The sequence below is a fragment of the Mirounga angustirostris genome, unplaced genomic scaffold (assembly GCF_029215605.1).
Source record: "Mirounga angustirostris isolate CCGP_5_RB_7025 unplaced genomic scaffold, mMirAng1.0.hap1 SCAF_12, whole genome shotgun sequence".
Taxonomy (NCBI): Eukaryota; Metazoa; Chordata; class Mammalia; order Carnivora; family Phocidae; genus Mirounga; species Mirounga angustirostris.
In genome coordinates, this window is record NW_026991720.1 from 33,369,991 (window position 1) to 33,394,877 (window position 24,887).

At 39.6% G+C, this 24,887-nt stretch overlaps 1 protein-coding gene across 4 annotated transcripts in view; it reads right to left on the minus strand.

The window, feature by feature from the left end:
- The window catches only part of TES (testin LIM domain protein), a 47,506-nt gene extending 25,978 nt beyond the window's left edge, over positions 1-21,528 (minus strand). The window contains exons 1-2 of one of the 4 annotated variants that reach the window (XM_045864376.3): positions 21,326-21,528; positions 8,485-8,513 (exon numbers count right to left, since the gene is read on the minus strand). Coding sequence is in view for 1 of the 4 variants with exons in the window: in XM_045864372.3 (XP_045720328.1) it covers positions 21,326-21,352 (27 nt within the window). In the remaining 3 variants the exon portion in view is untranslated. Of the gene's footprint in view, positions 1-8,484; positions 8,514-11,428; positions 11,695-20,844; positions 21,015-21,325 lie in introns of those variants that run through there. The other 3 variants (XM_045864375.3, XM_045864372.3, XM_064575029.1) reach the window with 3 other exon arrangements.
- Between the last annotated feature and the right edge of the window lie 3,359 nt (positions 21,529-24,887).

Genomic DNA, 24,887 nt, shown 5'->3' on the forward strand with positions numbered 1-24,887 from the left:
GGAGTAAATGAAAGAGAGTGGAATGAGATCACGGCAATATGATACACTCTCCTGCCGTAATTCAATGAAAGCAGTTCTAATTAAAAATAAACATACAAACGAAAAGACACCTAGCTTTCAAAACCATTGTTTGTAGCTAAAGTGATTACAGAGTTTCAGACTGGGAATAAACTTGTTTTCCTAGAGGAATTTCATTAAAAGAAATTATTTTATAGCTGTAAGTGTATAGCTATAAAACTTGAACTTCCTTGAAACTCAGCAATGAAAATCTCTAACCTATGCCTCTTCTTGGGTGAGAACTTCTTCCATATCCTTACCCTCGTTATCAACCTCTGTTAGGATAGAAAGGCACAATGCCACTAATAACAAAGATACGTGCTTCTCATGCTAGTGCTTGCCCAGGTCCACATCTAGAATGCAATGTGTTCTCTAATCCTGTTAATCCAATCTATATAATAAAATTGCACCAGAGTGGACATATCTCTACTGGTGTAAGGCAAACTTCTTCTGTTTCTGTTTCCACCACAACTTAGGCATTTAGGCATCTTCACAAGTCAAACATATTTCAGATGAAGGAAAGTGTGCTCATTCAACTCAATAATAAAATGAGTTTCAGAGCCAGAGCTGCCCCAGGCACAGTTTCTTGGGGCCTATTCCCAGGCCTTTTCGGGCAGAGGTCACAGGAGCTGGGATTCCCCAACTCTTCCTAGTCTTAGTTCAAGGGTCTGGAACTCCATTGCCCTCAGCCAATTTCTCTCCCTCCTTCACTTTTGTGGTCAGGATTCCCGGAAGCACAGGACCCCAGATTCTTCTCCCTATACCTCTTCTGTCCCCTTTATCCTCAGCACAGGCTGCACCTCTGGTTAGCATCTTGTGTCCTCAAGAGCTCTGGCTGGGACTCTTAGATATCCAGATCGTATAGGTTAGATTCTGCCCAGGTGTCTGGGCTTGAGAATTCCTAGGCAGGGGTAAGAACGGGGAAGGTGTTATTTAATGATACCCAGGGTGTGTGCAGGGGAACGTGGGAAGGAGTGGTGAAGGGGAGGGGGAACCCAGAAAGTATTGGCTCCTCAGCTAAGGCAAGTGAAGCTACTTCACGTCCAGATCCCTGGACAAACACCAAGATATATGTGCTCATATGTAATAATATGTTGTGAGAATTAGCTATACCAGGTATTAAGGAAATGATCAAGATCTACATGGCTAAACAGAGAACTGAAAATGCAAAAAGAGCACTGAAGGGAGTCAGGAAAACTGTGATCTGGTCCCAAGGTGTCACTGCCAAGTCCAGTGATTTCAGAACTCATTTTTATTCTCTGAGCTTCTTCGTGTAGATAAGGCAGGAATTGAGTTAGATCAATTCTAACAAACCTTTTAATTCTAAAATTATGACTGCAAATCAGGTTTCGATTAACTTGATCTGAGTTTGTTATTCAGCATGGTCTTCTGCTCAACATTTAAACACTAAATAGACAATAGTCATTTGAGAAAGCTAATAGATTATTGGCTCATATAGGTTAGAATCATTTGGAGTTCAGTTTGGAAGAGTAGTTTATAAAGGAAACAAAAAATTTAAGTTCTGAGGGATAAGACACAGTTCTGTTGCACGTAATTATTTTAGCAGCAAATGTGATATGGTATTCCCTGCAGAGTCAACACTTGATGCCTTAAAAACATATATTTTTCATAAGCGCACAGGTCCCAAAGCTCTCTACTTACTTCATATAATTTTAGTAACACATTCTGGCCAGCGTCAATACAAGGATATGACAGATTAATTTTTCTTCTTCAGTGTCCAAAAAACAGATCCTTTGGATTGATTATATTTGGAAAAACTACAGCCAGGCTTTAGGAATACCTATCAAAGTCCTTTGAAAAAATAAAAATAACTCTATAGTATATTTCCTGAAATACTAGTCCTAGACAAACAAAATTTTTAAAGTATCCTTAACTATAGGTTCCAGATACTGAACTTACATTACCATGATCTATGCCCCAAAACACCCCTTGTCCCCTGCTTATTCTAGGGTAAGAAATGGGAATGGAATCAATTTCTCCATATTCATAATTTCAGGTAACCAGATAGGTTGGCAACATTTCAAGTGACCCTGCTGATCCAGGAAAAGGTACTGCATGTCAGATACTTTAAAGAAAAAGGAAAGAAGGGTAGGAAACATCTGGTATTTCAACATGGTCTGAGTTGATTTGGAGATAATTTGAGTCTGGAAGATATTATGCAGTATTCAGGGTGAGATCATCTGATTCATGCTGTTTTCATAACCAAATTTCCCTCTGGAGCAAAGAATCATATGTGGTTACTAAACAAACAAGTGTTACTAAGACTTCTTTAATCATTTTGGAATGAAGCAGACCAAGGTAGATTATAGGAAATATACATATCTTCTCTTTCTCTCTGTACATGTGCATGTTATTTACCTACTTATCACACATGCAGACATACATATATTCATATTACACTCTTAAAGAAGCATTTTAGACCTCGTTTATACAAATGAATATTCTGAACAAAGGAATGACATTTCCAAAAAAAAAAAAAAAAGTTCCTCTCAACACATGGCTCTTTTAGAAACTTGATGTGATCTGGGAAGTTCCCCCTACCTGAATCAATATATTTGATTCATCGGTGACACAAAAATTTAAATTGTTTTAGATTTTTTGTTCATTGCCTGCTTCCCAATCTCTACCAAGATTTGCAGTACCCACTCTCACCCCCCAGAAAAAGGTTGGGTTACACAGAAAGCCAGACTTAAATATAAAAACAGAGGCATCCTTCAACTTTTATGTAGTTTGGCAAATTTCTTAGATGAGAATACAAAGAAATAATTTATTATGATTAAGAGCTACTATTAATCATTTCTAGCAAAACTGCTATATCTTTTTTTTTGCTTATAAGAACAAAAACTTTCCATCTCTCATTTAAGTTTGAAATACACAGGAGGAAGAATGAAGAAAAAGTCGTCACCACCCACCTGGTCGCACAAACTGGGGCCCAGAGTCCTCCTTGTCCCTGTCTAGCCATGCTTACTATGCTCCAAGTCTGGCTGGTCTCTCCTCTAAAAACTCCATGGTTTATTCCCCTCACCTCCACTCCACTGCTCAATGTTCACACTTCTGTCATGTCAACCTGGGATCACTCTCCTTGATGATCGCTCCCTTTGATGGCATCCTATTGCCACTCTCAAAATTACTTTAATAAAACCTGAAGATGATCACAACATTCCCCTTGTTAGATGCTTTTACTGAGTTCAATGAATTCCACAAGTCTTATCATACAGAGGAGGTCATTTTCAATCCACACCACTCTTGTTCCTTCCACTCCCTTCCTCACAAAGCTCTGCTTCCCAGGGGAGCTTCTCCCCTTTGTTGGATCTCATTCCCCTTCTCCTCCATCTGGCAAAATCCTACTTTGTACAGACCCAACTCAAACATCAGTTACTATGCAATGCCCTTCTTGGACAATTCTCAATCAAGTGCTAAATCCCCATCAGTCTTTTATTTAGTCCTTTTTTTATTATGCTATGACGGTTGAACCTCAGTTTACCCCATTAGACTACAAGTTTCTTGTTCATATTTGAATCCTGATGGTTGCCACAGAGCCCGAGCTTGACAGAAATGCCAGAAAGTTTTATTTATTTAATGCTTATCTTAATTATCTAATGACCTTTAACATACTACTTTTATCCCACGAGTTCACATAGTACTTTTACCCCAGGAACTCCCATTGCATTTCAAAAAGGAAAAAAAAAAAAAAAAGGTCTGGTAAGGCTGTTTATTGCCGGCATGGTTCTAAGATGGATCATCTCATTTTATCCTCACAACACCCCTATGTAAGTCTATGAGATACTATTAATTATCATCTGCATTTTCATCCCGATGAAGAAACTGGAGCAGGGAATTTTTAACTTGCCCCAGGTCATCTGCATTGCAGAATGCCCATTCTTAACCATTAGTGCCTAAATGTAGGCCATGAACATGGAAAGATCCTGGGTTAACTACTTAGTTTTTTAAAAATAGAAAGAAATAGAATATTTAACTTGAGACCAAGGATTATAGCTCAAGAAGAGAATAATCAATTAAGGGTCTTTGGTTATAAGATACCACTTATACAGAAGCAAATGGGAATAAAACTCTTCATTGTAGATTCTAGGATTCATTTCCATATTCCTTCAGTTTTTTAGTGCCATAAGTACAAAGCCAGAGCCCTACATGAATCTGTACCATAAAATTCACTGTGAGCCAAAAGGACCAACATTCTTTTTGTTCACACACAGTAGTAAACCATCACATAGATTACTGTGTTAGGAAAGAAAAGGAAACAAGTGATCTTTCAACCTAAATAGTTTATAATAAATTCTATTCTGGAGGTACTGGGTCATTCTTCCTGGAACTTTAACAAATTAAGTAGATAACTCCCACTCAATCTGTCCCTACATTTCTTAAGGCAGTACTAGTATCAGGTAAGCGACACACGGAATGTCACCAAGGCAATTTGTCTCCTTCAGTCTGAGAAGTAATCAGGTGACAGCAGATTTCCTAAGACGTCTATATGACTTCAATAAATTTGGTAAATTTTTGACAAAGATCAGAAGTAGATCCTGCTGCTTTTTTCTAGGAAACAAGAATGAATTTTAGTTCTGGTAGGATACCTTGAAACATTTCTAATTATGCTTTTTCTTAATGAGCACTGGTGATTGCGATGGTGGAGATGGAGGTAAAAGTACCTCAACCACCATTTGTTAAGATGTTATCACTACCGGGGCGCCTGGGTGGCTCAGTCGTTAAGCGTCTGCCTTCGGCTCGGGTTGTGATCCCAGGATCCTGGGATCGAGTCCCGCATCGGGCTCCCTGCTCCGCGGGAAGCCTGCTTCTCCCTCTCCCATTCCCCCTGCTTGTGTTCCGTCTCTCACTGTGTCTCTGTCAAATAAATAAATAAAATCTTTAAAAAAAAAAAAAAAGATGTTATCACTACCAGGCACAATAGGTACACCATTCCATTCAATTTTCCAGACAACCCACGGCAAAGTGTGATCTTCCCTATTTCACAAATAAGGGAACTATGACTTGGACAGATTGAGTAATTTGTCCAAGACTGCCCAGCTAGCAAGTGGCAGAACTGAGATTTGAATCTTAGCGATTATAACTCCAAATCCTGAGCTCTTTACTCCAAAGTCAGCATTTTTCTTGTCCAAAATGAGAGCTTGAAGATAAATAATAATTTAAATAAGTAATATTCCTCATCTGTAACTTCTCTGGAACAATAGGTTCTGATCTGAACGACTGCCAATTCCTCACTAGCCAAGAGCTCCTCCTTCCTGGACAAATACGAGACTGATTATAAGGAACCTGAATGTCTGCACACCAGCTGCACTAACACCGAAGGCCCTGAGGTGATTATTCACACATGCAAGAAGGTCCACAGAAAAATGGGGTGTGAGTCAAGCAAAATCTCCAGGGTCCTGAGGCAAAATAGGTCTCTTTCAATGTTATATCAAGGAAAAAATGTTTGAAGAGAAGCAATGAATCCAAAATATATTTATATCATGTCCTGGAAAAAATAAAATAAATAAAACATGAAATACAGATGAACAAATTAAATCTCAAAGTTGGAAGATCCTTATTCAAAATATGTAGACTTAACATTAGTACTGAAAATTATGTGCTATGTTATATATCCATACATTATATAGAAGATACCATATGGTGGCCAGGGGTAATATAAGGAGGCAAAAATTGAAATAATACTTTTCATTTTTTTCAAATCACTAAATTTCTAGATTTATAATGGAAAATGTCTGTATTGGTTACAAATTACCCCCAAAACTTAGGGGCTGAAATAAACATTTATGATCTCAGTTTCTGTGGGTCAGGCCAGCTGGGAGTGGCCTAATGAGGTGAAATGGCTCAGGGCCTCTTGCCACATTGCAATCAGGAGTCAGCTAGGGATGCAGTCATATCACAAGGCCCAACTGGGGCCAAGACCCACTTTTAAGCACTCCCATAAGGGCGCCTTACGATATGGCAGCTGGTTTTTCTCAGGGCAAGTGATCCCAGAGAGAATGAGAGCACCCAAGACAGAAGCTGTGGCCTTTAATCTTAGAAGGGACATACCATCATTTCTGCCATGTTAAACGCTTTGGCAGCAGTTGACCAGGTCCAACTGACACTCAAGGGGAGGGAAATACACAAGGGTATGAATTCTAGGAGTTGTGAATCAATGGGGGGCATCTTAGAAGATGCCTCGGGGCGCCTGGGTGGCTCAGTTGAGTCAGTTAAGCATCTGACTCTTGGTTTTGGCTCAGGTCATGATCTCAGGGTCGTGAGATTGAACCCCACATTGAGCTCTGTGCTCAGTGTGGAGTCTGCTTGAGGTTCTCTCTCTCCCCCTGCCCCTCCCCCTGCTCCTTCTGCCCCTCCCCCTGCTCTCTCTCAAATAAACAAATCTTAAAAAAAAAAAATAAGCTGTCTTCCACAACCTCTTTTCTGTTTTGATTTAAATCCAAAGACTAAGTGATTTGTGATGAGAGACATATTACAAAGGGCAGGGATATAGGGTGTGCTTATCTACCACTCGTCTTTATTTTTTTTCCATTTCAAATGTTTAAATGTCTCTTCACCCAAATGGGCATAGTGAACAGAACTTTGCTCCCTCCTTATAAATATTCTTATTCCTCTCGATTTGTTAGCTGTTCACTCAGTCAGGTGCAGGGAACAGTCTTCCAGAAGATAGGGTAGAATATGATTTTTAGTCTTTAAGTCTTACTTTCCATTGATCTCAGCATATATACATACTTTTGGTAATATATATATACACATACATACTGCTTGTGTTTTAGAACACAATCATAAATTAGAATGCAAAATGTCAAGTTTGATTAGCAAGAAATTTTCAGAAATCTATTTAAGAGAAAAATTTCACTATTTTTATACTATGCCATAGTCCTCCTTAATAAACACATTAAAAATGGAAAAAAGACTTGTATAAACTTTATTACATAAATCTGGTGATGGAATTAAGTAAAATAAAAAAATTATAGCACTTCTTTGTGATGTCAGAATGCAAATTACTTGATTCCAATTAGACAGTATTTATAGTCAGCAGTTCCTAACTACTTTTCCTGTACTGCTTACCTATTCAAAGCCTAATGTATCCTCCTCAAAGTATTATTAGGGAAAAAATAACTTAGATTTTTAAAAAAATCACTTATTTTAGGTAAACAAATGATTAAAAATGTATTGTGTGTTCAGTTTACCCTAGTTCCTTATAAACATTTTTCAAACTGACTACTATCAAATTATTTTTATACTGTTGCTTAAAGGAAGTTGCTTGAAATGTTCACCAATAGAATACCTCCTCTGCAGACTCTCAAAAAAAAGGCATTATCCTCAATCTGCTACTTTGAGAAAGACAATCCAGGCTATAAAAATGTGACAATTAACAAGTTATGATTGTTGCTGAAATGATTTCTTAATTAGGATTGGCTGAGCTCTGGCTCCATGGAAGGACTCTGCAGTGGCATGTGCTTTTATACACAGCCCTCAAAGCCTCCCAATTATTAGCTATAAAAGGAATTTTAAAAACCTGATTCCAAAAGGCATCTGCAGTAGTCCCTTAAAAGAATTTAGATCATAACAAGCAATCCTAATTTGGTCTTGTGTCACTACCTCAACAGCTGACTCTAAAAGAGTATTTCCCACACATGGCTGTATCTTGAGAGGCTCTTATTAAGACTCTGAATATCCTAAAACTTGAGTGTTGCCATCATTTTTGCCAGGGCTAAGGGCTATAATATTATTTCTTTAGGAGTAACTTGTAAGTTATAACAGATGAGTGAGGGGGTGGGGAGGGTGACTATATACTTGTGTTATTTATTACCATTAACTGCTTATCTAATCAGAACACATGCAGGAAGAGAGCACTACAGGTGTGTTTTCACAGAGCAGAGAATGAAGGGAAAGGCTTGTGGCTCTGGCTGAGAGAACCACTGAAGAGGCTGCCCAGGGGAGCAAGAGGATCCAAGGGAACCTAGAGAGTCACGCCCAATGAAGAGAAGGCATGGAAAAGGAGAGGGATGGGGAGGATAACAAGTACAAAAAGACAGTCTTCTTGGGCGCCTGGGTGGCTCAGTTGGTTAAGTGACTGCCTTCGGCTCAGGTCATGATCCTGGAGTCCCGGGATCGAGTCCCACATCGGGCTCCCTGCTCGGTGGGGAGCCTGCTTCTGCCTCTGACCCTCCCCCCTCTCATGTGCTTTCTCTCTCTCGTTCTGTCTCAAATAAATAAATAAAAAAAAATCTTTAAAAAAAAAAAGACAGTCTTCTCATTTTCTACTTTTGCCCAGGATTGGTGTTCAGGGGCATTTAGAACAAAAACAAAGTCTAATAGCACAGGGGTCTTGGAAACTGGGAAAGGCAGGAAGAGAGGCAAGAAACCCTAATTCCAGAGGCTTTATGCTTATTTACTTACTGTCTAGTCTTTTCACACCATCCCTTAATCTGGAAAAAAAAAAGAATTATGTTTACATGGTGTGCTGTGTAAACATAAGAGCCTTAACTAATTTTTGATCCAGTTTTTGATGTCTGATCTATTACAGAAGTGGTTTGTATTTATGTTTTTTGTTCTATATTTAGACTACAGTCCAAAGATTTCTGCACTACAAAAGGTACACAGACATCATTTTAAATTTGTCTAGAGTTCAGGGGAAAAACACATGCATATATCACCACCTTTTTACAACTAGGATCAAATGTCAGGTACAGATAAACTTAAGTTTCCTTAATCTTGATAGAACAAGTAAATAAATCAAAATTAGATTTGACTAGATTAGAAACAGGACCCATTCTCAAGTGACCAGTGATGTCAGGGAAGCTACAGTGTCCTGATTCTTTATTTTTTCACATGGACAGAGGGCTATGAAGGTAATTCAAGTGAGAAAAAACCTTCTGTAAGGCCCTCTCCTCCCCCCAGCTTTCAGTGTGGGAGGCTGAGAAGACTTACATTCTAGCAACAGAGGGGGTGTGATTTATGATTGACTGCCTAACAAACTACTCTTAAATAGACTGGCTTAAAAGTAGTTTATGATCATGATACTCTGCTCATGGCTTTTCAGTTTGGCACCTTGGGCTGGGTTCAGCTGGATGGTTTTTCTAGTCTGTACTAGTCTCACTACATCTGCAGTCACTTTTCAAGTCAACTCGGGACAGCTGGTCTAGGGGAGCCTCAGCTGAGATAGTTCATCTGTTCCAGGTGGTCTCTCATCCACTGGCCAGTGGGGCTAGGCTAGTTCCATGGTAGCAGCAAGGTTCTGGGAAAGTAGTTAGAAGTGAACAAGGCCTCTTGAGGTCCACATACACATCACTTCTACCACACTCTATTGGCAGCCCAGAGTCAAAGCGTAGGGAAGATTCCATTTCTTAAAGGGAGGTGTTGCAAAGAATTGTGGCCATTTTTGCAATTTACCACAAAATCTTTGAGGAAGATTCTGTTTAGAAAAACATACCCATTCTATTGGGCCAGAATACCTAGTAATGTTAAATCAAGTGCCCCCTCTAGAAAACCTAGTTAATATAGCTTTGAATCCTTCCCATAGTGACTAGCACATGGTACCTACTCAAACAAGTACTGGAAACGATTACTTAAAAATGTTTACTTTTATCATAAAAAATTAAGATCAAAACAATTGGAAAATTAAAAAAAGAAACCAATTAAATGCAGTAATTTTTTTTAAAGATTTTATTTATTTGACAGAGAGATAGCACAAGTAGGCAGAGTGGCAGGCAGAGGGAGAGGGAGAAGCAGGCTCTCCGCTGAGCAGGGAGCCGGACGTGGGGCTCAATCCCAGGACCCCAGGATCATGACCTGAGCCGAAGGCAGCCGCTTAACCGACTGAGCCACCCAGGCGCCCCTAAATGCAGTAATTTAATACATCCCAATTATTGAACTTTAAGTATTTCTTGTGTTCAACAAAGCACCAGTAGCAATAATATCCTGAAAGCATGTTGTCACAAAATTCTTGATGATATATTCAGGTGCCTGTTAAAGGGTTTGAAGTTCTATGCAGAATTTTCTTCCTTCTAGGTTGGATTTCTTTTTTTTTTTTTTTTTTTTTTAAAGATTTTATTTATTTATTTGAGAGAGAGAGAATGAGAGAGAGAGAGCATGAGAGGGGGGAGGGTCAGAGGGAGAAGCAGACTCCCTGCCGAGCAAGGAGCCCGATGCGGGACTCGATCCAGGGACTCCAGGACCATGACCTGAGCCGAAGGCAGTCGCTTAACCGACTGAGCCACCCAGGCGCCCCTAGGTTGGATTTCTTGATAACGATCATGATACATCTATTTATTGTCTACGTGCAGGCACCATACTTTGTGCTTTAAAATGTTTATCTCAATTATCCTTACAGCCCTGTGAGACAGATAGTTGTAACCCATTTTCTGATCAAGATCCCAAGGTTTAGAGTGTTAGGTAACTTTGCCAAATTCACCCAGCTTGTAAGTGCCAGGGTGAAGAAATGAACCCAGGATTCTAAAGCTGATAACTGCTGCAATTCAGCTTCTCCAAACATTTACTTATTGATGCCAAAGTCTAGTGAACTAAACAAAACTGATCAGGGCACATTCACAGCATTAATAATTAACACTGATTGAGCACTTGCTAACTATGCTAAGCGTTTACATGCATTGCTTTATTTAATGACACAATAACCCAATAAGGAAGTATTATCCATGTTTTATAGATAAGCTCCCTGAAGCTAAGAAAGCTAAGAAACTTGTCCAAATGTCTAGGGGAGTATCAAACTGGGATTCAAACCTCTGTCTGGAGCCATCAAAGTCTGTTCTGTGGCCTCTAAAGTCCCTAACTGTGCTCCACCAGAATGGGCAACAGTGGGCCACAGGATGATCCTATTCTCTGGCTGGACTTCCATCTGGTCCATGAGAAGGTACCAACAAATAACATCTCTATTGTTTTTACCTGTGACATCTTAAAAGCGATATGGATATTAAGCCATCAAAATCTGTCTTGCCTCTCTTTACCTGTAATTTCTCTTGGGTTAATTTTCTATTCTGCTACCACTGGCACAGTCTAACACAGCAACATTTGAGTATTTGTGAAACCTATTTTTAGGTCAAAATCTGTCACTGCTCTTAGAAACCTTTGGCAACTTGCCATTTTCCAAAAAAATGAGTCCTACATTTCTTCACATGGAGATCACATGACTCAGGTGGAGTGAACTGGAAGAGGTCTGAGTCTAAAAGCTAACAGAAGAATGAGTAGAATGAGAAAAGGATCCTCTAAAAATCAAGTAAGGGATACTGCAAGGTTAATTTTCCTTTACAATTTTTCAAAAGAGCCTTTGAAATATCAGTAGTCTGTGATACTGTGTAGAATATCTTCTCAGAATAGACTCTGATACCTGAGCGATCTTCAGCAAAGTATACTTCAGCCCGCAAAATTCAACAATCCCACTTCGGCATGTGTGCTAGACTGAAGTGATGATCCCAATTGTTCACTGTCCGGTAGCAGGATGAAACATTCACACCCTCGCCATAAGCTTGCAGTCACCAGAACGGGCTTCCCTCTCTTTGACTTGAGTTTGGGCACAAGCAGAGGCGTAAAATGTGATCCTACAGGTGGGCATGCCCTCTACTGCTCTAGCCTTTGCTTAAGGGATCCCGTGATCTAAAGAGGATGAAAGATATAGGAGTCAACGTAGTCCCAATCCACAACCTGGAGCCAAACCCAGCCTACACAAACTAGACCCCAGTGTGAAATTTCCTCTACTTCAAGAGATGATATCGTGTAATAAGTAACAATCAGGGTTAGGATAGAGCAACAGATCCTTAACAGCTAGCAGGCTCAGTAACACACTTCCTCAATTTCAACCTGTAATAGGAAAGTCAGAAATCACTGCAGATCATGTACCTTGGCTTTATTTTAGAAGAGTCAAACTGAAAATGTTAATGGTGTGGATAACAAATGTTTACTGATGTTTCCCTTTTCACTGGCTTTTCCCTTCGTTCATGCTATTCTTCCTGCAGTGCCCTCTTTGCCTAATGAAACCTTATTCATCCTATAGGAGTTAGTTTGAATGCTGTTTCCTCCATAAAACACTCCCAAATCCACCCATGTTAATTACTTCTGCTTCGGAGACTTCACAATAGTTGTCTGCATTCCTGTGATTGCAGTGCTACTCAAAAATGTCACAATTTGTGAACTACTGGTTATTAGTCTGTGGTGAGACATATAAAGAAACTGAGAAAAAGCTATGAAGACTTATCAGCAGTAATTTTATGGCTGATGCAGTTAATAATTTTTTTAAGTGGCCTTGTCTTTGTCTTTTTTTTTTTTTTAAAGATTTATTTATTTATTTATTTGAGAGAGAGAGAATGAGAGAGAGAGAGAGTACATGAGAGGGGGTAGGGTTAGAGGGAGAAGCAGGCTCCTCGCTGAGCAGGGAGCCCGATGCGGGACTCGATCCAGGGACTCCAGGATCATGACCTGAGCCGAAGGCAGTCGCTCAACCAACTGAGCCACCCAGGCGCCCCTGTCTTTTTTTTTCTTTTAATAATTCATTTTTATTGTTTTTTTTTTTTTTAAATATTGGCCCATGACAGATTCAGAGTTTAAAAAAAACATGGTTCCTCATCACAGCTATTTTGAGCAACCCAGTGTTACAGCACTTACTTCATTCTACCCAACACTGCAGTTAACTTACATATCTGCCCTACATATCTGTTCAGTTTGCCTGCCTGCCTTCTTTTATTGACCAAAGCTGACATCAGAGTGTTTTGGGGATACAAACTCAACAGGTGATATTGATAGAAATGGAGTTTTTGTAACCTTACATTTAAATTGCCCTTTTAATATTCTCTATGAAAAACAGAGGGTAACTTTGTTTAACCCCCAATTACTTTTATTGTAGGCTCGTACCTCATCAAGGAAAAAATATTCTTTACCTTTACTTTGTGACTCACTCTTTCAAGACTTTCAGAGGTTATACTTACAGAAACAAAAATCCACCTGACATATGCAAGATCATTTTCCAATGAAACATGCTATCACTTTATATTCAAACAAAGCAAGGGCAAGTTCACTGCGGCTACAGACTTATGAATGGACTCAGCACCAAGGCATTTGTGCTGGGCTTTTGGCCTCTTTTTTGCTAGGCTTGCTGCTTAGATAAGAAGCTATGCAACAGACCACCTGAAACCTCTTTTACAGTTTTGCACAGTGGCCAGAATGTCACAGTAATAAACACAGGCTGAATCATTTCTGAGTTGAGGATGATCCAGCATTTCAGAGATTAAATATATTTGTTAGCAGCAGACTCTCTGTCATGTGGCAGATGAGATCTCAGCAGTCCTCAATGCCTGGCTTCGCATACAGCTTCCCCTTCATGCCTTGGTCAAACCCGAGAAGTCCTGCATTCTTAGACTACACAAGGACCAGACAAACTGGGAATCTTAAACTATGCTCCTCTGCTTTTTAGAATATAACCAAAATAAAAGCAGCAATACCTGGAATCAACTAATTTTTATAGCTATGTACTACTCAGTGTGACAGAAACGAAGTACTTCCATAGCATGTTCTCAAAATATACCTCATGAGTTTCTTGATTCTTTTTTCTATCACCTTCTGTTCTTTCCTAATATTTTTGTCATAGGCAATGAGTAGTGATTATACTGGTTGATTGAGAAGGAAGGAAGAGAAAAGCAATTAAGAAGTCATTTTAGGGGCACAGCATGAACTTGCATTAGAAAATTATAATCATGCATACTCTTATCTCTCTAATTCCCTATTATTTAAGTAGGGAGTTGAGTAGATTGGATACTTAGAAAAAAACAGGTGAAACAATTCTAAATATGACTGGAGCTCTTTTAGAGGAAAGTCAAAGACTGGAGCTGGACAGCTGAAAAGCATAATCTCTACACTTAATCCTCTAATAACAATGCTTAAGGCAAATTTTAATACATGGACATTTACTCAAAGAGCAGGGGTGAACTTATCAAGTTATTTTCCCTTAAAATCTTGAAAATCTATGACGTTCTGAAACCTGTTTTCAATTTGGTTAGTCTGTTTTCCTCCCTCAAAAAAGTTGATTTCATAATTTATATAATGTTCCCTGAATCTCACCACCTTGTAAAGAGCAAAATAATTTCCTGTAGGTACTGTATATCAATGATCTAATGAGCAGATTTAAAAAAATCACAGTTTGATGGCAGTAGTTACCAAACAAAGACTAGTAATGACTGCAAACAGAAAACACAATCCAGGGATGCCTGGGTGGCTCAGTCCGTGAAGTATCTGCCTTCAGCTCAGGTCGTGGTCCCAGGGTCCTAGGATGGAGCCCGCATGGGGCTCCTTGCTCAGCAGGGAGCCTGCTTCTCCCTTGCCTGCCGCTCCCCCTGCTTGTGCGCGCTCTCTCTCTCTCTCTGACAAATAAATAAATAAAATCTTTAAAAAAAAAAAAAGAAAGAAAGAAAGAAACAATCCAGGAATGACTCTTGTAGGGCATTTGTAAACAGGAAGAAGACTTGTTTGTGTAACTTTATAAGTGTAATGTAACTAATTATAGCCTTATCCATTTATGAGCTTTTTCACATTCTAATACATAAAAGCTGCTTTCTCATTCCTTTTACATTTGCCAGTAAGATAAATAAGAATTTCTAATTACAAAGTTTGCAAAACCAGGAACCAATACTATGAATTACCACTAAAAATGCCTCTTCTCTATGTTAGAATTCTAGCGTATTGCTGACCCATAAGCAGTTTTATATTACATATTTTATTATATTAATGGGTATAATCCCAGTTGTGCTTTTGATCATTTATTTTGATATTTACTATTTTGCTCTATCATTCCGTTTAAGAGTGTAAATTCTATGACACAAGGTACCTTACCTTTTCTGCTCATACTATACTCACAAAGTCTAGAACAGTGGTTGGCACATGAAGTACCATAATTTTTAAATAAATCATCTTATTTTGGGAGAGAGAACTTTTAAAGACAATAAAAACTCCATTATTTTTTCATTTTCCTGTAATTAAATATTGAGGAAAGGGACATATCACACCTAGGATTATCTGACCTATGCTAATGGAGCAGTTTATCATGTATTTGAAACTTCATACTACACATTTAAAATAATTAAACAATGTCTTCAAATATTTCACAAATCTTATAAAGGTAAATTAAGTAAAAACAAGTTGAAAATAGCTAAGATTTATTAAAAAATTGTTTAACTTATAGGTTTCCTCATGGAATTCACAGAACTGCATAACATTATACATCATACTATTATTAAAATCACACATATTTACATATTCTTGGTTTGTGTGATTTTTAAGCACTGTGGAACATTATTATACTTATAGACTACTGCTACTATTTATCAAAGTCACAAAGAGTCATAAGGTTTGAAGAAATCTTAGAAATCACTTGGTTCCCCTATTGATTTTAATAGATATGGAAACTAAGAACCAAAGTGGCCAACATCACAAAAACTAGAGTGGATCATATCTACTAACTCAGTTCAGAGTGATGTCATCAACATCATACTGATAAATGGAAGTGAGAAAGCTGATATACTATAGATCTCTTCATACACAACAGGTCTTTACATATACTGGATGCTTACTGACCTTTTCTATTTTCTGAACACACTGTGGTATATGGTTTGAAAAAAAACTTATATTCAAGTTAGTGTGGGGCCAAATTGTATTCCTAGTTATAGTTCTCAGAACAAAGAACATCGGAAGTAGTCTTCTTGAGCCAATTTATCATTCTCTCCCTACTAAGTAGGCCTCTCAGAGTAACCCTTGTTGCTCTCTGATGGTCCATGAGGTTAATTCCATGCTCACTATGCTGGTATAATCCCAGAGCTCATGGAGAACCTCGTGAAACAGTTGATCATTTTGGTGTTTCCCACTGCTTCTTTTATTTAATTTTTTTTATTAACATATAATGTATTATTTGTTTCAGGTGTACAGGTCTGTGATTCATCAGTCTTACACAATTCACAGTGCTCACCATGGCATCCCATTGCTTCTTAATAGATCTTCTTGTATCAAGAATGGGAAATTTAAAACAATAATGAAAATGACAACAACAACAACAAACAGTTCTCCCAGCACTGATTAATTTCTTTTTTAAACTGAGCTATTCTTAGCTATCTGGTCTGCTGGTCCAGTGGCACTCTGAGCACTCTGCTACTGGGGGAAAGAAAGGTTTAGCCTATCATGCGATGTATGAGGCTTTTTATCAACTCAGCTTCAGCAGATAGATGATTCGTCTACAGCCCAACCCATGAGTGCCTCGATACAATTCCAGATGTCACTGATATCCCCAAGCACAGAGCCAAATGCTGGGTCACTATTGTTCAAGGACCATATTAAGTAGCTAAGAGGCAGCATTACCATTGCTCCCAATAAAAGTTGGAAAGTTGGAAGAATCCTAGAGGATATGGTCCAGGATATTATTGGACCTTATAAATTTCTTTGCCCGTAAAAGTCTCTGAGAAGTCCCTTTTCATAATACGTTTACTTTATTTAGACTTTGTGTCTGTCCAAAGAACGTCTATGGCAACTTACACTAAAGGGCAAATATACAACATGGATAAAGTATAAATAAAATATAGAAAACCAGTAGGGTGGTAATTTTATTGGAATAGAAACCACTTCCTCCAAATAATTCCTTAAAACAAAAATTTTGAAATGCACTTTCTCTTTTTATATTAGGGTAATTCATTTAACATATTTAGTAAACAAGGCAATGATATAAGAGGACTCAGGGGCTAGATGATGGGGAAGCATGGTTCTGAAGACTATGGTTCAAGATCATAGGTTAATCTGAAACTGCCAGAACCTATCTAAACCTGCTTCTTTTGTCCTTAAAATGAAGCTAAGGTCTACTTCATAAGATTGCTTTGGACAGCAAACAAAACTATACAAGTATAAATAGGATAGGAATTCACTGCTCAAGAAGCTTGCAATGTAGGTAAGAAGAAAATTATAATCTAGAGGGAGAAAGGAATGAATGTCCTAAGAGTTAGAGATAACACGCTTTGGGAATTCAGAAGAGATACTGCACCTAGCTAGGAACAAGAAGAAAGATTTCCTGGGGGACAGGGCATGGTGGGGAGGAGGGGAGTGTCTTGAAGGATGAGTAATATTTAGTATTGTAGATGAGAAAGCGAAGTCAAGGGGTGAGGTGATGGTACCCGGTAACAGCCAGCAGAGATAAATCCCCAATTCTACTTCATAGGAGAGCATAAAGGAACAAAATCAGTAGAAAACCTACTACAGTTCTATTCAAACCAATATTCAGGGCAAGTTAGAGAAAGTGACTTTTCATATCCAATTAATGTAATGAATCACCCCATGGGTTAGCAGAGATAAAAGCCCAGCTGAGGACCACTTCACTTTCTTCTGTACTTGTTCTGAGAGACCGAGTAACTGCCTCTAAGGCAGAGCCCTGGCAGTACCCTGCCCTCCCATTACCCCCAGCTTTGCCAATGATTCTCTCAGCAAGAATGGCTTCAAGCCGAGAATCCAACTGTAGATTTGAACATCCAGGTCACCATTTACTTGCCTTTTCTGCTTCAATCAGGGGCCACCTAAGAGAAAAGTCTCGTTCTAATTCCTAGTGGAAATCATCTTTGTGGTTCAGTACTCTTGCCAACTGCAACCACGTGGTTTCACTGTGTTTCTCTGGCTAATGACAGCAGCTTTCAAAACAAGTTTGGATGCTGAGAAAGGGGACTTTTTCGTGACCTATGATTGTAAAAGTGCATCTCATCTTTTTAAAATAAAATTAAAGAAACAAGGAAGAGAGTCCTAGGAAAAATATGTGAGGCGTTAGGAAGGATCAAAAGACAAAGGTTAGAAAGGAGGCGAGAAATGAATAAGGAGTAAAATGAAAAGCTCTGCAGCAATTCCAGGCAGCCTAAGGGAAATTATGGGACTTCTCCTTCTCTCTGGTATGTTTTTAAAGGGAAAAAAAAGTGATTCTCATGGGAGAGTAACACAGAAAGGAAAGAGGAAAAGTGCTGGCTGTGGGCCATGATTTACCATTCACCCCAAAATGAGACTCTGTTTCTGCTTCTCAAAGGCCATTGTTTTTTTCCAAGCAGACCCGGGCTCTATTACACAAAGTCAATTGCAATGAAGAGACATAAAACATAAGGAAGAGATCTAGACAAGTAACTCAGAAGACAAGGCACAGACATAAAAGTCAAATTCCACTCTAAAATATTAAAACAAAAACTCTGTATAACCAAACTAGCTTCACATCCTAGCAACAGCTCGCTTGCCTCAAACAAAACAAAATATAGCAAAATCTAATTATAAAAATCCCTTGTTTTTGTGATGGTGGGTTTTAACTGGTAATTACTCTAAATTTGTGCAAATGATGTGGACACCCAAGTTCTCCTTTTATAAACCAAGAATCCTATAATAGTATCATCTGCCTAAGTTGTTAAGGACAACCCTCTTTAATTCTTTTTACACAAAATGTTAATGGGAAAAAAAGGTAACATTTTTCATCTGCCTGGGGAAAATCTGTCATGAAATCAAGAGTGTAAGAGTTTTAGAAGGAAAAAAATGCCACATATCTTAAAATTGACGTCAAAACAGTTTTATTTAAATGGTTGTGTCTTTGTTCCAGCTTCCAACCTGGCTTTTTTAAAGGTACGTTCAAACTATTACTTTACTCGTATACCCAAGCCAAAAAGAAGGGAGACTTGAAAACTAGCTACCAAAATAAGGTGAGAAGGCTCTGCTAGTAGATCAGAGATAAAATCTTATGTTTCCTTCTTCCAGTGTGTTAGGAAACAATTTCCACAAGGAATGCAAGTTGCTGAGATTATGGCTAAACTTATGAAATCTATTCCTGGAATCTCCAAACTTTTTGTACTGGAAAACTTTTTGTTAAACCCATAGAACATCAAGCCTGTCAAGGGTCCTACAAACGCACAGAGAGAGGGTTATGATTGGCAGTAAAACTGGACATTTTCAGGGTCCTTTAGTAGTTTCCAATATACTGGTTGAGGACTCTGCCCTGAGGATCAGCAGCGATGACAAGGTAGTGAAACAAAGATTTGTTACTGTCATGGGATTGCAAGAGCTTTAAATTTATAGAATCCTTTTCCTCTGGGGTAGAGGAAGGAGAGAAGGAGGATTAGAGAAATGGGTAAGATTCTTGGATGAAAAGACAGCTTTTTAAACTAAAGGGGAGATGAAGGAGAAAAATTATACCATATATCAAGGGCTTTTTTAAAATCATAATCCACATTTTAAAACTAAGGAAATTATTTATAAATAATGTCTGAATTTTTCCCTTGTAAGGACATTAATTCTTAACTTTGGACTTTCTTCCTCAGAATTACTTCTTCTTTATCTCAAATAATTTCAAAATCACTTTTAAATGTTGACTCCCCCACACCGTTTAAGTACATTTCCTTTTTCAGAGCAGTTTTATGTTCACAGCAAAACTGAGCGCAAGGTATGGAGTTCCCATATAACTCCCTGCCCCCCTATCTCCCACATATCTTCCCACAGTATCAATATCCCACACTAAAGAGGTACCTTTGTTACAACTGATGAGCTTACACTGACACTTCATTATCCCCCAAAGTCCAGAGTTTATTTTAGGGCTCATTCTTGGTGTTGTTCATTCTATGCATTTTTACAAATATATACTGACATGTAGCTACCATCCTAGGTAGCACACAGAATAGTTTCGCTGCCCTAAAAAATCCTGTGCTTCACCTATTCATCCTTTCCTCCCCAAAAGGGTGCTGACTCTTAAAAAATAGTTTTTGCATCAATATTTATAAGCACAGTCAAGACCTCCCAAATTTTAGATAGGCATTAAATTAAGTAGCTCTTACCCACTTGAAAAAATAAGCAGTGTTCAGCAACAGAAGGCTAACTAAGCAGCAAAATGCTTTCCTAGTGGCAAGGAAGATTAACAAAAAATGTGTCACTTAAAAGCACAAGAATAAGAAACCAAAAGGGAAGAGAATAGAATGCAATCACATTACTCTTATGATTTACATTATGTTTTCCTGTAATTAGATTCCCTTTAGAGTACTGGTTCTAGTCATAAGTGATAAACTGTTTTTCTACTGCAAGTTTTTATGTTTCAACAGCTTTGTAACCTAATATTTTGCATTCGCCTACATTTTCAAAAATCCAATTCTGGGCATGAAACAGAATTGATGCTCAAGTCAAGAACTCTGTCTTTTAGAAGATGAAATAATAGCAATACTGGCAATCATAGTGGACAAGAGAAGAAAATTAGGTTCTATTTTTCTCTCCTTTCTCTCTCCCCACAAAACTTCCTTCCCTATTTGATAAGGGACAGCTAGCCTAAATTTACCGCAGAGTAAATGGGAGCAATTGCCTGGAATGAGACCTTTCCCAAAGAATGTTACACTGGAATGTGACATCAGCATTCCTTCTGAGTCACAGTCTGGTGCCCACCCCTTCTCTCAGGAGACGTGAGGCTCCCATAACCAGGGAGCAGCTCAGGTAGGGCTGTGGGTCCTGAAGCCCCGGGGCGGGGGGGGGGGCGGCAGAGGGGGCGTAGGGGGTGGGGGGACAGCCAGGCGGGAAACGTCTCCTGACGCTAAACCACTAGTGACAATAGCCCCTTTGGGGTTAGCTGCCGAAGAGGAAGAACGTTTTCTTTGAGAGATAAAGCACTAAGAGGGAGACAGTGCATGGGAAGTCAATAACGACCAAAAAAAAAAAAGAAAGAAAAAAAAATCACTTCTCACGCCATCACCAGCCGCGAGTGCGAAGGAAGTGCGCTAAATCAGCACTCACTTTTGAGAGCCGTGGGCAGCCAGGGTGGGAGGGGAGGAGGTCTGAGCTGTCAAAGTCACATCAGTGCTCCTAAACCACAAAGGCTTAGTAAAGTTGAACTTCCTGAGACAGGAAGAGTGTCACGATCTCGCCCGAACTCGCCCTGTCCTCATCCTTCTCTGTTGGGGAGGCACAGGCGCAGCTGAAACATACTAAGGAAAGTTTCAAACACCTCCAACCGTTGGACATGGTTAGACGGGGAGAAATGTCCCGCGCCCACTCCCGCTCTCGCGCCCGACTCTCCGTCGCTCCCGGATTTCAGGAGTTAGGGGGGCTGCCAGGCACCCCCTCTACCGGGAGAGGCGGGTACCTGGGCCAGCGGTACCGAAGACCCGGAGCCGGCTCGCGCCGGGCGTCCCGTGAGCCCCACCCGCCGCCGCAGCCAGGGGGCGGCTCCCCGCGCAGGTGAAGCGGCTGCTGCCCGCCGCCCGCGCCCTCCTACCTTCTTCACTTTGGCCTCCAGGTCCATGTTTGTGTGTCAAAGGAGTTCCTCTCCCGTCCGGGATCTCACGCCCAGGATCGCCTGGCCTCCGGCTTCGCGGCGGGTACTGGGGAGGGTCTGCGGGGACTCCAGCGCCGCCGCCCGAGCCACTCGCCCGGCGCCGTCAAACTTCCGCCGCCCAGTCGGCAGCAGCCAGCCTGCAGCGGGGATCCGGGAACAAAGAGGCCCAGGCAGCCAATGGCAGCGGGGCAGCGCCGGCCGGCCGCCAATCACCGAGCGCCGCACCGCGCGCACCTTCGCGGCCCGAGCGGGTCGCAGGCAAGGTGAGGGGCGGAGTCCGTTCTAGTAACGCAGACCTGGTCTCGGTCCATGCACTGTGCGTCTGCAGATCCTCTCGAGAAGAAACTGAAACCCACCCAGCCTCCAGCTGAAGATGAGGAAGAACCCTGTCCATTCTGGCAGCTCGTACCTGTGTTTGCCTGGGACCTAATTAGATATGTGTCCTGGGGAGTCCTTATCTCATTGCGTTAGCTTCTTGGTTTATTTTCAGAGCAAAGAGAAAGACATGAGACCGTGGAGACTGTTAAGGATTTCTCTGATGGTCATTGTACCCCCAATTTCACTATTGAGTTGTAGAGGTGGCCGTTTCTCCATTGCTTTGCTCCATAATCCCAAGCACTGGCAAAGAACCTCATCTCACAGACTTAATTTCTATAAACAAGTTTATACATGTTTTCTGAGCATTCACATGTTCAAAAACAGGGATGATGTGAATCACTTCAGAGACAGGTTGTGTCATTCCTTTGGAAGTAGAGGCTTGTCCTTTGTCTCTGCTATGTGAAACGGTATGAGGCTGCTACTCATGTTCTCGTGCCTTGATGAAGTTTCATAAGGGTAACAAGCAGCACCAGAGCTAGGATCCATTTCATGGCCTTATTCTGGAACGATTACAATGAATACCATCAGATTGGTGGGTCTGGAAGAGATCCTAGGGATTACTGAGTCTAGCTTTCTCATTTTTCTGGAAACAGAGGACCCCAGAGGTGTAGAGATCTGTTGGATTTCTTAGTGAGCTAGTGCTCACGAGTCTAGGCAGTGCCTCCAGCATGTTTGGGAGCATAGACACATTATATTTACTAAGTAAAAGAGAAGAGAGAGAAGAGTCCATTTATTTTCCAGTTTGTGGTAATGACAAAAAATTATAATGCACAGACAAGAGGTGACCTAATCTGGCATCTATTTTTAAAAAGAAATTCCCCACAAATGTAGATACCTGGGTACAGATGTCTCTTACTTCACCTCTGAAAATTTAGTAACTGAAAGCAGCCAAAACTCATGTTGGTCAACACTTTCAACCCTTTGCTCACTTGGCTGATTGTTAGCATCATTCAACAGAGCATTGATTTATACTGTGCATATTTTCCTCATCCTATTAATAAACTAAGAATGGAATGACCAAAATGGATCGTGAATTTTTCATTCTCAGTTGAAGTAAAACTTTCCCATCCCATTTTCCCAAACCATCCTAAAATATTTGGGCCCCTACAACGTTTACTGGGCATAAGCTCCCTGAACGGGAAGCTTAGCTATGACAAGGGAATTTGGTCTCTTTCAGGGAGCTTAAGAGATGGAAAATGTCCAATAAAACAGTTTAAATAAAGCATCAAACAAATGTCATGACATAAATTTTGGGCTTATTTGGTGGGATTTCAGAGATGACACTAAGAAAAAGATCTGGAGACTTTTTCTTTTTTAGCCATCAAATTCTGCCTTCTTCTCTTTCTTCCCAGCCCTCCAGCCTCATTTTGTGTTTGTATCACTAGCAAGGATGTAAGTTGATTTCTATCTGGAATCTACTGTGCCAATATTATAAAAGCTAAAAATAGAGGTGGGTAAGCATTAAGTTAGGAGGATTAGATTGTGAGTCTTCATTTAGCAATTCAAGTGTTAAGCTAGAGAGATTTTAAAGAGTTAGAATTGGCACTCTTGACTAAATGTAACTGACAGAAAAATGAATAGAAAACAGCACACATGTTTCTGGTTTGATCGCCTATGGAGATGGTTCAGGAAAAGATAAAATATATGATGAAGGTCAGGGTTTTGTTTAGTTGTGCTTTCTTTGGGGGATGGTGGAGATAAAGGGTTCAGTTCTGACTATATTGGGGGTTTGAGGTTGGGAAATGAAGCAAAGTATCCAAATACAAATCTTAGAGATGAGAGCTGGACTGAAATGGTGATTTAGGACTCAATAGCCTACATAGTTAAATCACTGAAAGCCATGGATAGAGTAAGATCAGCATGGGAGATGGCAAAATAAAAGAGAGTATCAATGACTACAGTTGAGCAAAGCTGAGCAAGAGAAGCACAGAAAGGAGATGAGAGCCAATTAGAATTTAAGAAAAAAAATTTCAAGTAGAGTTCCAGCAACCAAGAGAGGAAATTCGAGAAGGAATTAGTCAACAATGTCAAACTGTAGAGGAGGGTTGAATCCCCATTGGATTTAACAAAAAGAAGATCATTGACAAACTTGGGAAATGCTAGCTATATCACACTTGAAACAGGATGAGGGCCAAAGTAAGGCAGTAGCAAAGGGTATGGAGAGTTAGAAAGGGTAATCAGTGATAGTAAGCAGGTAGAGAATATTGGAATTGATTGGTTTGAAAGGAGGGAAGAGAAGGAGTCTAGAATGACTCTTAGGAACCTATTTTGGGTGAACAGTATGGTAGATCTAACTCACTCAATAAGGTAAGAAACAGAAAAAAAGGAAGATTGAGAAAGATAATGGGCATTTTGTATGTGGATTTTTTGAGGGCAGTTGGATTGAGTCTGGTGATCCAAAGAAAGATGTGGGCTAGAGATTCAGATGGCTGATTATAAATACACAGGCATACACACATACATGTATACATATACATACATGCATATAAACCAGCACACACAGTAAGCATACTATAAACACTAGGAAAGAATTCTACACAAGTGAGGTAAAATTTCAAGATGGAGATGATTACACCTCTCTCCTCAATTATTCATGTTGTCCCACAGTCCTCTTTAGAAATGTCAATCATTTATTAACACATGTTAGAGGAATTCCTGTACTACTAGTATAGATATCATTGCTCATTAGCTGCTTGTATAGGATTACACATTGTTCTGTAGGGATATACCAACATATCTCGGAGCAAACTATTAAGTATAAAATTTTTTACATTGACCAAACATTGGGCATTGACTAAGTTAGTAATGGATGATCCATATGATAGATTTATTAGAGGTTCTAAATTATAATACTTAAGAATTTTTGTAACAGTGAACAATTATGTTGTGGGAACAAAATAAAGTATAGGAATATATATACACTATGCTCACGACTATGCAAAAATACCTTGCACAGAATAGGAACATGAGGAAAATACACTAAAATGTCAGTAGTGGTTTGTCTTTGATTGGTGGGTCCGTGGGGATTCCTTCCTTCCTTTAAAAAAAATATTCCATGATGAGCATGACATAGTTCTTAATGGAAAAACCTTCTTTAAAAATGTTATTCAGACGATGGACTCTG